At 38.8% G+C, this 16,321-nt stretch overlaps 1 protein-coding gene across 2 annotated transcripts in view; it reads left to right on the top strand.

Moving 5' to 3' along the window:
• The window catches only part of cdhr2 (cadherin related family member 2), a 129,307-nt gene extending 113,867 nt beyond the window's left edge, over positions 1-15,440 (top strand). For both annotated transcript variants that reach the window (XM_073067601.1, XM_073067600.1), the window contains exons 31-33: positions 1,879-1,956; positions 3,057-3,129; positions 13,081-15,440. In XM_073067601.1, the coding sequence (XP_072923702.1) occupies positions 1,879-1,956; positions 3,057-3,129; positions 13,081-13,182 (253 nt within the window). In that variant the 3' untranslated portion in view covers positions 13,183-15,440. The remainder of the gene's footprint in view (positions 1-1,878; positions 1,957-3,056; positions 3,130-13,080) is intronic.
• Positions 15,441-16,321: the final 881 nt, after the last annotated feature.

Raw genomic sequence — 16,321 nt, 5'->3', positions numbered from 1 at the left:
GGTCCTGATCCATGGGAAGCTACTGCATATGAAAATTTCAGCCAAATACAAGTTTTTTTAAATTTAAAGTCGGAAGATAATTTTTGTATATACTGCATCCTCATCATTGCAGGAATCCTTTAATAAAAGGACACCACAATGCCTGGGTATCCTGGGGCACCGGGTAGTGTTGCGGTTAGTGTGACGCTATCACAGTTCCGGGAGTCAGAGTTCAGAGTTCAATTCGGGCAGCATCTGTAAGGAGTCTCTGTATGTCCTCCCTGTGGAATGTGTGGGTTTTCCATGGGTGCTCTGGTCTTCTCCTACAGTCCAAAGACACATGGGATAGTTTAATTGGTCATTGTATATTGTTCCGTGATTATGTTAGGTTTAATTGGGGTTGCTGGGGCCACATGGCTGGAAGGGACTACTCTGCACTGTATCACTAAACAAAATGAGTAAATCAAAAAGCTTTAGAACATAATGTAAGTGAAGATATATACAAAATACATCAAGACCATTCTTCCCCATTCTTTGAAGTTATGACTGGTGTGTTGTTGATCAACTCTCTTCTAGGGTTTGCTTCATATCTCTTAATACTCCAAAGTTTCATCTCTTTCCATCTCAGCCTTGAAGGCTACATCTAGCCCCACAAGCATGGCTTTTAGGGCCAGAGTGTTCCAAATATTTTCTTGTTGTGTGCCATAATCTCCCTAATTTTAAAATGATGTCACATACTTTTCTTGCTGTACTGGAGGGAATTGTTTCACCTGACCTAAAGATAATTAGAACTTTTAAATTCTAAAGTCAAGTAAGCTTTTGATCCCACAAATTAAAATGAATTATTGATTTTACCCATTATTTTCATCACATTCTTGTGAAACGTGCTTGACCTATTTCAAAGTCGTTGTGTATGCCCTGATCTGGAATGTGTAAGTTCTTCAAAAGAAACTTAAAAGAAAGGGGAATATGGCAATTTTGTTGGTGTAGTCACTGACAGCAATTACTCTAAAAGATATAACAGAATATAACAGTAAAATAACTAAAAGCCTTGGTTATTATCATTAATTTAAAAAGTGTTAATAAATTAAAATACAGTCGGCCCTCCTTATCTGTGGGGGATTGGGATTGGGACTGGGTCCTGTTTGAATACGGTGGTCTTTAGGACCCAGTGGAATCCCGGAGTTTATTTAACCTGTCTCAGTGCAGTGGGCATTAGGACCTGGTGTAGCTCTGAATCAGCAATGTGTCTGTTTATGAAAATAATCACGATTGAAAATAAGGTGGAAGTAATAAAGCGATCAGAAAGAGATGAAATGCATGGTCATTGGAAAAGCGTTAGGCTACAGTCGGTCAACGATCGGAACAATTTTAATGGAGCATGTGAAAGGCCCTGCCCCGATGAAAGCTACTAGTATTACTAAGCAACACAGTGGTTTAATTATTGAAATACGTATGTTTCCTAGTGTTTTATATGCAGAGAAAGGTAAAATATATACCATATACTAAGAAAAACATTTGACTAACTGACGCTACATAATACCGGATGTACCTGTTCCAACTACAAATCCGACTTAAAGACAGACACAGGAACGGAACTCCTTCATAACCCGAGGACTGCCTGTACTTTTAAATCATCTCTAGATTACTTATATTACCTAATACAATGTAAATTCTATGCAAATAGTTGTTATACTGTATTGTTTAGGGAATAACGACAAGAAAAAGTAGTCTGTATATGCTCAGATAACGAGTGCTGGAGAGAGAACTTCAGGGTTTTCCCGCTCCGCGGTTGGTTGAATCCGCGCATGTGAAATCCGTGGATAAGGAGGGCCGACTGTAATGAAGTTTGATCATTTCAATGCATTATGTGTTTGTTTTATAATGCTGCTTCTCCAGGGCAAATCCAGTATGGAACACCAATATCGACAGCTCAGCAGACTTTGGTTTTGAAGATGCTGATTCAGACAAAACAAGGTAACACTGGATAACACAGCTTTTGTGATTTTTAGGACCTTGCATTGCTTTTGGAGGAGAGGGAAATAAAATTATGTGTAATAATTGTGATCAGAGTTATAATGTAAAGATAAGAATAATCCTTGTATAATACTAAATGTAGAAGGGGATCATCTAGGGGTAGGTTAACAGTGCTCTGAAATGCTATAGAAAGGTTAACTCTTCTGATCTCAGTGCTACTCTGGCAAATATCATCTTTTTCAGAACTTACTATGGGTGGGTAGATTACCTGTGTATTTCAATTGACAGGCCCCTTCATTAAGCACATTATGATTCATAGGATCTGGACAGTCTAGATGAAGGACAGCTGTCCAGATAAACTTTACAGATCTTGTGGGGCAAGGAGGAGCAGAAATACAGCTTCCGTCTTCATCTGCCTAATGTAGGGTGCCAACCCATTGAGTTACCTCCTCAGTCTATGAACAACTTCCCCAATTTCCCTCCCTGGCTTGATGTTAACATGGTTAGCCATTGTTTTATGCAAACATTATTCAGATCACGTTGGGTTATTATTTTGTCAACTAAATATTGTTAACATTATAGTAGTGCAACCTACTCACAAAATGGGCCTTGTCTCCCATTAGTTTTAAAATCTGCCTATTTTCAGAGGAATATCTCACTCTTTACTTTTGCAAAATTAAATAGATTTCTTAATTCTCTTAGCATATATTACATGAGACCACATTACACTTTCTATATTATCAGAATCAGAATGAGGTTTACTATCATCAGTGTGTGCTGTGAAATTTGTTATGAGGCACTGATCAAATTTACATATTGATGCAGTAAGTATTCTCCATACGGATCAGTGAATTCTGAATATGTATTTTGTTTCCTAAACCGATCTTTTGTTTAATTGATGAAATGGGTATTAGTGCTGAAACATCTGCCACCCAGAACAAACTAGAGAAGTTTAAATTGTGAATTTAATTGGAACATTTCATTTTGAAAAACAGTTGGTCTAAGTCTAATCGATTTTGGCACATAAACAATTTTGTGAAATTGTGAGGGAATAGCTTGAGGCAAGTGTTCATTAATAATGGATGTCATGTTTCTTACAGCATTAATTCACTGGATGAGAACATGGTAGATATGATGACAGAAGAGCCTAAAGTGAGGCAAACCACATCAAAGGTAAGTTAAAGCTTTGATAACCCACATAATGTTTGTACAAACATAAATAACATGGAAATTAAAACGACAAAATGTACTCTCTAATATCAACATTTTGCGTTTCTTTAAATTTGATAGCAATACAAATATTAATCTGACATATGATTTTAAAAGCTGTAAGCAGAGACCTTGTCATGGATTTGTTCTTATTTAGTATTTCTGCTATCAAAACTCTATATTTCAGCCAATCCCTTTCAATTAATAATTCAAACTATTTGAAGACCAACCTTTTCAAGTTCAAGTGTTTGCACATTGTCCTTTTACAGCAGTTCAAATGTAGACTGAGGCTGTGAAAAGTGCTCTACTAGGTAATAGCTCTGATGTAAAGGGAATTCGGATCTACAGTTGTAATTCAATACTACAAACATGGAAAAGTTATATTATGATCAAGCAGACTTACAATCAGCATCAGAATTACATTTGATATTACTAGCATATGATATGAAATTAGTCATTTTGTGGCAGTAGTACAGTACAAAGAAGTAAAAATTTGTAACTTATGAACATACATACCTGGTGCAATAAAAAGAACCAGGTAGTGTTCATGGGCTTATGGACCATATAGAAGGGAGTACATCTTAATGAAGGAAAATTATGTTCAGCAGGAAATTTAAATTAGAACCACTTGATATGATACACAAGAAACTGCAGACACTGTAATCTGGAGCAAAATACAAACTGCTGGAGGAATTTGACAGGTCGAGAAGCATCTATAGCAGGACCGGAACTGTTCACATTTCAGACCAAGACTTGGAAACAGTTCCACCAGAACATTTTATTTTGTTCCATTTAATATGAGTTTTCAGAAGCCTTTCAATTTTGTAGAAACATAGAAAATAGGTGCAGGAGTAGGCCATTCGGCCCTTTGAGCCTGCACCGCCATTCAGTATGATCATGGCTGATCATCCAACTCAGAACCCTGTACCTGCTTTCTCTCCATACCCCCTGATCCCTTTAGCCACAAGGGCCATATCTAACTTCCTCTTAAATATAGCCAATGAACCGGCCTCAACTGTTTCCTGTGGCAGAGAATTCCGCAGATTCACCACTCTCTGTGTGAAGAAGTTTTTCCTCATCTCGGTCCTAAAAGGCTTCCCCTTTATCTTTAAACTGGGACCCCTCGTTCTGGACTTCCCCAACATCGGAAACAATCTTCCTGCATCTAGCCTGTCCAATCCCTTTAGAATTTTATACGTTTCAATAAGATCCCCCTCAATCTTTTAAATTCCAGTGAGTATAAGCCTAGTCAATCCAGTCTTTCTTCATATGAAAGTCCTGCCATTCCAGGAATCAGTCTAGTGAACCTTCTCTGTACTCCCTCTATGGCAAGAATGTCTTTCCTCAGATTAGGGGACCAAAACTGCACACAATATTCTAGGTGCGGTCTCACCAAGGCCTTGTACAACTGCAGTAGAACCTCCCTGCTCCTGTACTCAAATCCTTTTGCTAATCCTTATGCGAACATATCATTTGCCTTTTTCACCGCCTGCTGTACCTGCATGCCCACCTTCAATGACTGGTGTACAATGACACCCAGATCTCGTTGCATCTCCCCTTTTCCTAATCGGCCACCGTTCAGATAAAAAGCTGTTTTCCTGTTCTTGCAACCAAAGTGGATAACCTCACATTTATCCACATTAAATTGCATCTGCCATGAATTTGCCCACTCACCTAACCTATCCAAGTCACCCTGCATCCTCTTAGCATTCTCCTCACAGCTAACACCGCCGCCCAGCTTCGTGTCATCCGCAAACTTGGAGCTGCTGCATTTAATTCCCTTGTCTAAATCATTAATATATATTGTAAACAACTGGGGTCTCAGCACTGAGCCTTGCAGTACCCCACTAGTCACTGCCTGCCATTCTGAAAAGGTTCCTACTCTTTGCTTCCTGTCTGCCAACCAATTCTCTATCCACATCAATACCATACCCCCAATACCATGTGCTTTAAGTTTGCACACTAATCTCCTGTGTGGGACCTTGTCAAAAGCCTTTTGAAAATCTAAGTATACCACATCCACTGGCTCTCCCCTATCCACTCTACTAGTTACATCTTCAAAAAATTCTATAAGATTCGTCAGACATGATTTTCCTTTCACAAATCCATGCTGACTTTGTCCGCTGATTTCACCTCTTTCCAAATGTGCTGTTATCACATCTTTGATAACCGACTCTAGCATTTTCCCCACCACCGACGTCAGACTAACCGGTCTATAATTCCCTGGTTTCTCCCTCCCTCCTTTTTTTAAAAAGTGGGGTTACATTAGCCACCCTCCAATCCTCAGGAACTAATCCAGAATCTAAGGAGTTTTGAAAAATTATCACTAATGCATTCACTATTTCTTGGGCTTCTTCCTTAAGCACTCTGGGATGCAGACCGTCTGGCCCTGGGGATTTATCTGCCTTTAATCCCTTCAATTTAGACAATAATAGGTGCAGAAGTAGACCATTTGGCCCTTCGAGCCTGCACCACCATTCTGAGATCATGGCTGATCATCTGCTATCAATACCCGGTTCCTGCTTTGTCCCCATATCCCTTGATTCCCCTATCCATAAGATACCTATCTAGCTCCTTCTTGAAAGCATCCAGAGAATTGGCCTCCTCTGCCTTCTGAGGCAGTGCATTCCAGACCCCCACAACTCTCTGGGAGAAGAAGTTTTTCCTTAACTCTGTCCTAAATGACCTACCCCTTATTCTCAAACCATGCCCTCTGGGACTGGACTCTCCCAGCATCTGGAACATATTTCCTGCCTCTATCTTGTCCAATCCCTTAATAATCTTATATGTTGCAATTAGATCCCCTCTCAATCTCCTTAATTCCAGTGTGTACAAGCCCAGTCTCTCTAACCTCTCAGCGTAAGACAGTCTGGACATCCCAGGAATTAACCTTGTGAATCTACGCTACTCTTCCTCTACAGCCAGGATGTCCTTCCTTAACCCTGGAGACCAAAACTGTACACAATACTCCAGGTGTGGTCTCACCAGGGCCCTGTACAAATGCAAAAGGATTTCCTTGCTCTTGTACTCAATTCCCTTTGTAATAAAGGCCAACATTCCATTAGCATTCTTCACTGCCTGCTGCACTTGCTCATTCACCTTCAGTGACTGATGAACAAGGACTCCTAGATCTCTTTGTATTTCTCCCTTACCCAACTCTACACCGTTCAGATAATAATCTGCCTTCCTGTTCTTACTCCCAAAGTGGATAACCTCACACTTATTCACATTAAACATCATCTGCCAAGTATCTGCCCATTCACTCAGCCTATCCAAGTCACCCTGAATTCTCCTAACATCCTCATCACATGTCACACTGCCACCCAGCTTAGTATCATCAGCAAACTTGCTGATGTTATTCTCAATGCCTTCATCTAAATCGTTGATGTAAATTGTAAACAGCTGTGGTCCCAATACCGAGCCCTGTGGCACCCCACTAGTCACCACTTGCCATTCCGAGAAACACCCATTCACTGTTACCCCTTGCTTTCTATCTGCCAACCAGTCTCCTATCCATGTAAATATCTTCCCCCCCAATGCCATGAGCTCTGATTTTACCCACCAATCTCCTATGTGGGACCTTATCAAATGCCTTTTGAAAATCGAGGTACACTACATCCACTGGATCTCCCTTGTCTAACTTCCAGGTTACATCCTCGAAAAACTCCAATAGATTAGTCAAGCATGATTTGCCCTTGGTAAATCCATGCTGGCTCGGCCCAATCCTATCACTGCTATCTAGATATGCCACTATTTCATCTTTAATAATGGACTCTAGCATCTTCCCCACTTCTGATGTTAGGCTGACAGAACGATAGTTCTCTGTTTTCTCCCTCCCTCCTTTCTTAAAAAGTGGGATAACATTAGCTATTCTCCAATCCTCAGGAACTGTTCCTGAATCTAAGGAACATTGGAAAATGATTACCAATGCATCTGCAATTTCCAGGGCCACCTCCTTTAGTACCCTAGGATGCAGACCATTTGGACATGGGGATTTGTCAGCCTTCAGTCCCATCAGTCTACTCATCACCATTTCCTTCCTAACGTCAATCTGTTTCATTTCCTCTGTTACCCTATGTCCTTGACCCATCCATACCTCTGGGAGATTGCTTGTGTCTTCCCTAGTGAAGACAGATCTAAAGTACTCATTCAATTCTTCTGCCATTTCTCTGTTTCCCATAACAATTTCACCCAATTCATTCTTCAAGGGCCCAACGTTGTTCTTAACCATCTTCTTTCTCTTCACATACCTAAAAAAAGCTTTTGCTATCCTCCTTTATATTCCTGGCTAGCTTGAGTTCGTACCTCATTTTTTCTCCCCGTATTGCCTTTTTAGTTAAGTTCTGTTGTTCCTTAAAAATTTCCCAATCATCTGTCCTCCCACTCACCTTAGCTCTGTCATACTTCCTTTTTTTTAATGCTATGCAATCTCTGACTTCCTTTGTCAACCACTGTGGCCCCTTTCCCTCCTTTGAATCCTTCCTTCTCCGGGGGATGAACTGATTTTGCACCTTGTGCATTATTCCCAAGAATACCTGCCATTGCTGTTCCACTGTCTTTTCTGCTAGGATATCCGTCCAGTTAACTTTGGTCAGCTCCTCCCTCATGGCTCCATAGTCTCCTTTGTTCAACTGCAACACTGACACCTCCGATCTGCCCTTACCCTTCTCAAATTGCAGATAGAAACATCATATTATGGTCACTACCTCCTAATGGCTCCTTTACTTCAAGATCACTTATCAAATCCTGTTCATTACACAACACTAAATCCAGAATAGCCTTGTCCCTGGTTGGCTCTCGTACAAGCTGTTCCAAGAATGCATCCCGTAGGCACTCTACAAACTCCCTATCCTGGGGTCCAGCACCAACCTGATTCTCCCAGTTCACCTGCATGTTGAAATTCCCCATAACTACTGTGACATTACCTTTGCCACATGCCAATGTTAACTCCCTATTCAACTTGCACCCAATATCCATGCTACTGTTTGGTGGCCTGTAGACAACACCCATTAGCTTACACCCAATTTACCTAACACCACTTCCCTACTAACATGTATTTCCCTCAGTTTCTCCATCTGTCTAGGCCCTCGGTCCCTTACTATTTACGGAAGATTATTTATGTCCTCCTTAGTGAAGACAGAACCAAAGTAGTTATTCAATTGGTCTACCATGTCTTTGTTCCCTATGATCAATTCACCTGTTTCTGACTATAAAGGACCTACATTTGTCTTGACCAATCTTTTTCTTTTCACATATCTATAAAAGCTTTTACAGTCAGTTTTTATGTTCCCTGCCAGCTTTCCCGCATAATCTTTTTTCCCTTTCCTAATTAAGCTCTTTGTCCTCCTCTGCTGGTCTTTGAATTTCTCCCAGTCCTCAGGTGTGCCGCTTTTTTTTTGCTAATTTATATGTTTCTTCTTTGGACTTGATACTATCCCTAATTTCCCTTGTCAGCCACGGGTGCACTACCTTCCCTGGTTTATTCTTTTGCCAAACTGGGATGAACAATTGTTGTAGTTCATCCATGCGATCTTTAAATGCTTGCCATTGCATATCCACCATCAATCCTTTAAGTATCATTTGCCAGTCTATCTTAGCTAATCCACGTCTCATACCTTCAAAGTTACCCTTCTTTAAGTTCAGAACCTTTGTTTCTGAATTAACTATATCACTCTCCATCTTAATGAAGAATTCCACCATATTATGGTCACTCTTACCCAAGGGGCCTCGCACGACAAGATTGCTAATTAACCCTTCCTCATTGCTCAATACCCAATCTAGAATGGCCTGCTCTCTGGTTGGTTCCTCGACATGTTGGTTCAGAAAACCATCCCGCACACATTCCAAGAAATCCTCTTCCTCAGCACCCTTACCAATTTGGTTCACCCAATCTATATGTAGATTGAAGTCACCCATTATAACTACTGTTCCTTTATTGCACGCATTTCTAATTTCCTGTTTAATGCCATCCCCAACCTCACTACTACTGTTAGATGGCCTGTACACAACTCCCACCAGCGTTTTCTGCCCCTTAGTGTTATGCAACTCTACCCATATCGATTCCACATCCTCCAGGCTAATGTTCTTCCTTTCTATTGTGTTAATCTCCTCTCTAACCAGCAATGCTACCCCACCTCCTTTTCTTTCCTGTCTATCCCTCCTGAATATTGAATATCCCTGGATGTTGAGCTCCCATCCTTGGTCACCCTGGAGCCATGTCTCTGTGATCCCAACTATATCATATTCATTAATAACTATCTGCACATTCAATTCATCCACCTTGTTACGAATGCTTCTCTCATTGACACACAAAGCCTTCAGGCTTGTTTTTACAACACTCTTACCCCTTATACAATTATGTTGAAAAATGGCCCTTTTTGCTTTTTGCCCTGGATTTGCCTGCCTGCCACTTTTACTTTTCGCCTTACTACTTTTTGCCTCTACCCTCATTTTACACCCCTCTGTCTCTCTGCACTTGTTCCCATCCCCCTGCCACATTAGTTTAAAGCCTCCTGAACAGCAGTAGCCAACACTCCCCCTAGGACATTGGTTGCAGTCTAGCCCAGGTGCAGACTGTCCTGTTTATACCGGTCCCACCTCCCCCAGAACTGGTTCCAATGCCCCAGAAATTTGAATCCCTCCCCCTTGCACCATTTTTCAAGCTACATATTCATCTGAAATATCCTCCTATTTCTACTCTGACTAGCACGTGGCACTGGTAGTAATCCAGAGATTATTGCCTTTGTGGTCCTACTTTTTAGTTTATCTCCTAACTCCCTAAATTCACCTTGTAGGACCTCATTCCGTTTTTTACCTATATCGTTGGTACCTATGTGCACCACGACCATTGGCTGTTCACCCTCCCTTTCCAGAATGTCCTGCAGCCGCTCAGAGACATCCTTGACCCTTGCACCAGGGAGGCAACATACCATCCTGGAGTCTCGTTTGTGGCCGCAGAAACGCCTACCTATTCCCCTTACAATCGAATCCCCTATCACTATAGCTCTCCCACTCCTTTTCCTTCCCTCCTGTGCCGCAGAGCCACCCATGGATCAATGAACTCGGCAATTATTGTGTATAAATTATTGTGTAATTGTGTACAAATATAAATTATTTTATTGTACACAATAAAAAATTGTGTACAAATATAAATTATTGTGCAATAATTTATATCACATAAGAGGGAGCCAAACAAGAGTGGGATACATATAGCACACATTAATTATTTGTTCCTAGATGGAAAACAGTGAAAGAATAAATGGGGCTGTGAGGTGGCAGCTTATGAGCTGCCCCACTAAGATACTCTTGGACTATTTTCATACAACTCCAGCAATGACTCAAACATTGAGATTGATGAGTGGAGAGAGGAAGTGGACACTTAAGAGTTACATCTTACTAAGCATTGATTATGGTAATCCAGCTTCCCAGTGAGCTCACTCAATGCCAACAACCTCACACTCAACGTCAGCAAGACCAAGGGACTAACTGTAGACTTCAGGAAGGGGAAGTCGAGAGAACACACACCAGTCCTCTTTGATCAGCTGTGATCAGCTTTTTTTTTTGTAATTTATTTTTTTTATTGAAGTTCATCATCAAACAAACATTTCCATAAGATGTATTTCAGACATTGTACATGTATATCATATAATCATATATGTCACAAATCTCCACATAGTATTTATCTGAGGTATATACTTAAAGGAAAGAGTGGAAAGAAAAAAAAGCCAAAGGAAAAAACTATGTACAAGTAGGGAGTGATTTTTTTTTTACAACATATTCATTGATTTGTGAGAATAAAATCAGGCCTATGAGGCATTATGTAGTTAAACCATTTTTCCCAGTATGAATCAAATTATTCCAGCTTATGATTAATAGATGCTGTTATCTTCTCCATTTTATAAATGTCCATTGTAATTTCCATCCATGCATTTAAAGTTGGGCTCTCCTGTGATAACCATTTCCTGGTAAGAGTCTTTTTACCAGCCACCAACAGTATATTCATTAAATATTTATCTCTTTTCAACCATTCTTGAGGTATATATCCAAAATATATGGTCTTACTCTCTAAGGGTATTTCTCATTTAAAGATGTCTTATTGTGTATCCCCCTCCAATAGTCTTTGATAACAGGGCAGTCCCAAAAAATATGATAATGATTTGCATTTTGATTTACACCATTTCTCCAGCAAACAGTGAGGTTACTATCATAATGGGATTTCTGAGAGGCTGTAATAAAATATCTTATCATGTTTTTCCATCCAAACTCCCTCCATTTCAGTGAACTGGTACACTTCCATTGATATCTCCATATTGTTGTCCATTCTTCCTCAGATATAATTAGCCCTCCTTCCTTCTCCCATTTTGTTTTAATGTATGAAGTCGAATGTGTTTTAAGATTTGACAACCTCTTATACATGCTGGAAATGATTCTACTACCATTATCTGAATTATATGCTTTTCTAAATAGGTCTATCAAGCATGTACTTGCCTTGGTTACATTTTTAAGTGCCTTATTAACATATTGTCACATCTGTAAATACCGATTTAAAAAATCTTGTTTTTCTAATAAGTGTTTCACTTTAAGCATTTCAAAACTGAAGTGTTCCTTCTTTCATTATGTTGCAAAGAACTGTTATTCCTTTAGCTGTCCGGTCCTTAAATCTAGCATCCAATTTATTTGGTGTAGAATCCGAGTCATATGCACACCATTTAAGAATTGCAATATCTCCCTCTAGATTACATTCTTTTATAGTAGTTTTCCATATTTTAAGAGTCAATTTCACCCATGGGTTATCAATAGTATTTATGTACCTTTGCAGGTTGTTATCAGCCAAAATTGCTTGTATGGGGATGGGAAGTACCCGCTCCTCAATGTTTTTCCATTGAGCGTCATATGATGGGTTGCACCAACATATTACAGCTCTCAACTGTGCTGCAAAAAGTGTGATCAGCTTCAAGTTCATGAACATCAGCATTTCAGAGGATCTATCCTGGGCCCACCGTATTGATGCATTCATGACGATGGGGCTCCAGCAGCTATGCTTCATTAGAAGTCTGAGGAGTTTACAATGTCCCTGCCACCAAAATCCATGAACCCTTGAGAACCACCTTGCAAATCCTCTTTTGCTCTATTTACAGTAATTATTTTAATTGTAACTTATAGCAATTTGTTGTGCTTGTACTGTACTGCTGCCACAAATTTCATGACTTATATCAGTGACAGTAAATCTGATTCACATTCCAATATGAATTTTGAAGAGAAGATTTAGAGTGGGAATCCAGCCTCAGTGGCTAATGAGAGACACTCATCAGATTTACTTGTGTTCCACATGGGAACTGAAAGGAAATATAATTGTTGAAATGCCAAGAATGATACTAGTTTTGCTCACTTCCTGTTGGATTGAAATAAGGTTCTTCAGTTGTTCACAGGGGTTGAAAACTATGGTAGATAAAATGGTGATTTAAAGAACAACTGATAATGCTTATAAGGCACATCTGATTTACAACACTCATCAGGGAATAATGAATCCATCATTTATAGTAAAAAGCATTTTATTTTAGATAATCATTCATTTCCCTTGGACCAATATCTGTTTCTACAAAGACTCCTGTTGCTCAAGGTATCCTCCTTCCCCAACCTTATTCAAGCAACATGAGATAAACAATTAATATGGCCTTGTAGTTCTACCCAATTTCCATGACAAATTAAGAAAAGATTGATTGATTTTCCAGCAACCAAAAAGCACACAAGATGCGATCCTCATTAATAATATGATAAAGATGCAGACAAAATGTTATACTATGGTGGCGAGGCTGGCTGGATGTTTTGAATATGTTTCTTAATGCGTTTTAGTAAAGTAAAGGGTTTTTGTCTAACTTAGTTTAAATATTTAAATCTGTTTTTTTCCTTTGTAAGACCGTGGATGTTCACTCAGATGAAAACACGAGACCTTTGAAGGCTGCACTTGATGTTCATGTTCACAATATTGGACAAGTAACAGAAATCTCCGAGATTTGAGTGTTTGATCACATGATTTTTGTCTTTTGTGTTTATTATAGTATTTTCAAATCTGCATCAATAATCTGTCATCAAAGCAAACTGAGACCTGTTGCCAATTTTTGGCATGTCTTTGTTATCCAGGGAGTACTTTTTCAAGCCATGTGCTTTTCCGAAGATTATATCACAATCAACATATTGTCACACATACGTTGTCAATCAGATTTTGACTTGACTGTAATAAGATATTTACACATTGCTATTTGCACAATTGACTGCACGAGAAAAGGAATGGAAACTGTGGTTAAATTGTAAAGTAGCATTTTTCCACTGTTGGAGCTGAGTGCAATAATATGGTTAATAATGCTTAAGAACCATTATGATTCATTAAGAATTATCTTAATCATATTCTTTTCTTTTTCTAAAAGTTTATTTACTGCTATTCCTTTTGTTTTCCTTATATAAGCATGTTCAGTCTTATAATTTGCCTCTCAATACATCTATTCTTGATAACTTACTATGACAATATCATATATATGGAATCTCCACCATAGGCTTCAAACCCTGTATCATCTTTTTCTGATGTTTGGTAAAATTTTCTAATTTTTATTTGTTAATGTTAATTACCCTGAGATATTTCACTCTGTTAGAGGTACTGCATATAATGTGATTCTGTTGTTGTCATTGCAGGAAAATAAATAATTAACCAACTTTCTTGTCAGCAAGAATTGGTCCATATAAAATTTGTTAGATTATTGCAGTGTTAATAATTCTGAAGTAATTCAAAGATAAGAAATTTAACATCTGTAAGGAAGATTCAGAGATGATAGGAACAAGGTAGCTTATTGAGTAAGACAATAAGACCATAAGACATAGGAGCATTATTAGGCTATTTGGCCAACTGAGTCTGCTCCACCATTCCATCATGGCTGATCTATTATCTCTCTCAACTCTATTCTCCTGCTTTCTCCCTGTAATCTTTGATCCCCTGACTAATCAAGAACCTATCAACCTCTGCTTTAAATATACCTAATGACTTGGCCTCCACAGCTGTCTGTGGCAATGGATTCCACAGACTCTCCACCTGCTGTCTAAAGAAATTTCTCTTCATTTGTTCTCATCGCTGTGCTCTCTAGGACTAGACTCCATCACTGTAGGAAACATCCATTCTGCATCCACTCTGTTTAGACCTTTCAATATTTGAAGACTTTCAATGAAATCCCCCTTCATTCTTCTAAACTCCAGTGAGTACAAGCCCAGACCCATCAAATGCTCATCATCAATTAATCTTGGAATCATTCTTGTGAACCTGCTTTGGACCCTCTCCAATGCTTGCACATCTTTTCCTAGCTAAGGGGCCAAAAACTGCTCACAATACTCCAAGTGTGGTCTGTCTAATTTCTTAGAAAGCCTCAGCATTACGTCTAGTCCTCTCGAAATGAATGCTAACGTTGCATTTGCCTTCCTTAGCACCAACACAACCTGCAAGTTAACCTCTCTGGAATCCTGCACAAGAACTCCCTTTGCACAACTGATTTTTGAATTTTCTCCTCATTGAGAAAATAACTTTTATTCCTTCTACCAAAGTGAATGACCATATGCTTCCCTACACAGGATTTTACCTGCCAATTATTTGCCCATTCTCCTAATCTGTCTAAATCCTACTGCTTTATCAATACTATCTGCCCCTCCACCTATCTTTATATTGTCCACAAACTTGGCCACAAAGTCATTGATTCCATCATCCAAATCATTAATATATAATGTGAAAAGAAGCAGTGTACTGGCATTCCTGCAAAACCTATGCATTGGAAGAATAAGTGGAAAATGTTACGTGATGTGATATGAGGCAGTATGGTAGCATTTAAGACGTTCACGGCTGTCTATAACGTGTGCAAATAATTTTAGATGAATATATAGTGTAATATTTTGAAAACAATTAACAAATAGGTATGAACTATAGATAGAAGAATCCTGTAAGCTAAACAGGAATCTGTGAGGAAGAGTGAAGTTTTACAGGCTCAGGGTCTGTAACAAATAGGCATTCCAATGTATTTCTGCACAATTGTAACAATTTTAAGCTATTTAAGTGAAAATGCAAATAGAATTAATTTTGGTTATTTGATATAAGACAAATATAATAAAATGCAAAATATGTAAGTGTTAAAATGAAAGTCTGTAAAGTTTTGTCACAGAAGGAAAGATTAATACAAAATAGTTGACCATATTTGTAAGTTATTGTATCAAAAACTTGAATGTTTTGTATGTGATTTCCTGCTTTGTACACAAACTACAATAAATCATCATTTACCAATAGTTCTCTTTTCAACTTCTATTAAGAGTAGTTCATTTTGGAATGAAGACAATAGGATTAGTTATTTTTAGGTTGTGTATATGTTAGTACTTTGCTGTGCTTATAAAATATGTGCCTCAAAAAGATCACAATGCTGCATCCTATAATTTATATGAACTGGGATTATTCCAAGAATGCTTGAATTGCAGTAATTGAAAATTGATGTATATCTAATATTCCAGGAAAGTATAATTCTGTTATAGGCCATCAATATTTCACTATCCATTAACATTGTGCTTCAATACACGCAGATTCTCCAGGATCCTCTCATTTCAGATCCCTAATTTCCACATTGTTCTTCATGAACTCCTTTGCTTGACAGCATCATTGGAGACTTCAAGTATGTTCTCCACAGTGGTTCTCTGCAATGCACTCTAACTTCCAAATATCAAAACATTTTGAGTGTATTGCTTACAAAGTATGGAACCAGGGATAATCCTGGACCGATAGAGTGGTGAGTCTCACATCAGCGGTAGAAAGTTACTGAAGAGAATTTTTAGGGATAGGATTTATGAGCATTCAGAAAACCATAGCCTAATTAGGGGGTGGGGCAGGATTGTTTTGTATGGGGCAAGTCATGTCTTACTAACTTGACTGAGAATTTTAATAAGGTGACAGGGGTAGTTGATGAATTGATAGAACTGTGAATGTTGTGTACATGGATTTTAGTCAGGTGTTTGACATGATCCCTCATGGGAGGCTCATCCAGAAGATTAAGCTGCATGAGATCAATGGTGAATTTGCCATTTGAATTTAGATCTGGCTTGCCCATGGAAGACAGAGTAAGATGGTTGAAAGAACTTTTCT

Source organism: Hemitrygon akajei, chromosome 15 (assembly GCF_048418815.1).
Source record: "Hemitrygon akajei chromosome 15, sHemAka1.3, whole genome shotgun sequence".
NCBI classification, from domain to species: domain Eukaryota; kingdom Metazoa; phylum Chordata; class Chondrichthyes; order Myliobatiformes; family Dasyatidae; genus Hemitrygon; species Hemitrygon akajei.
Note: the sequence above shows the minus strand (reverse complement) of the source record. Positions and strands in the feature narration are given on the sequence as shown.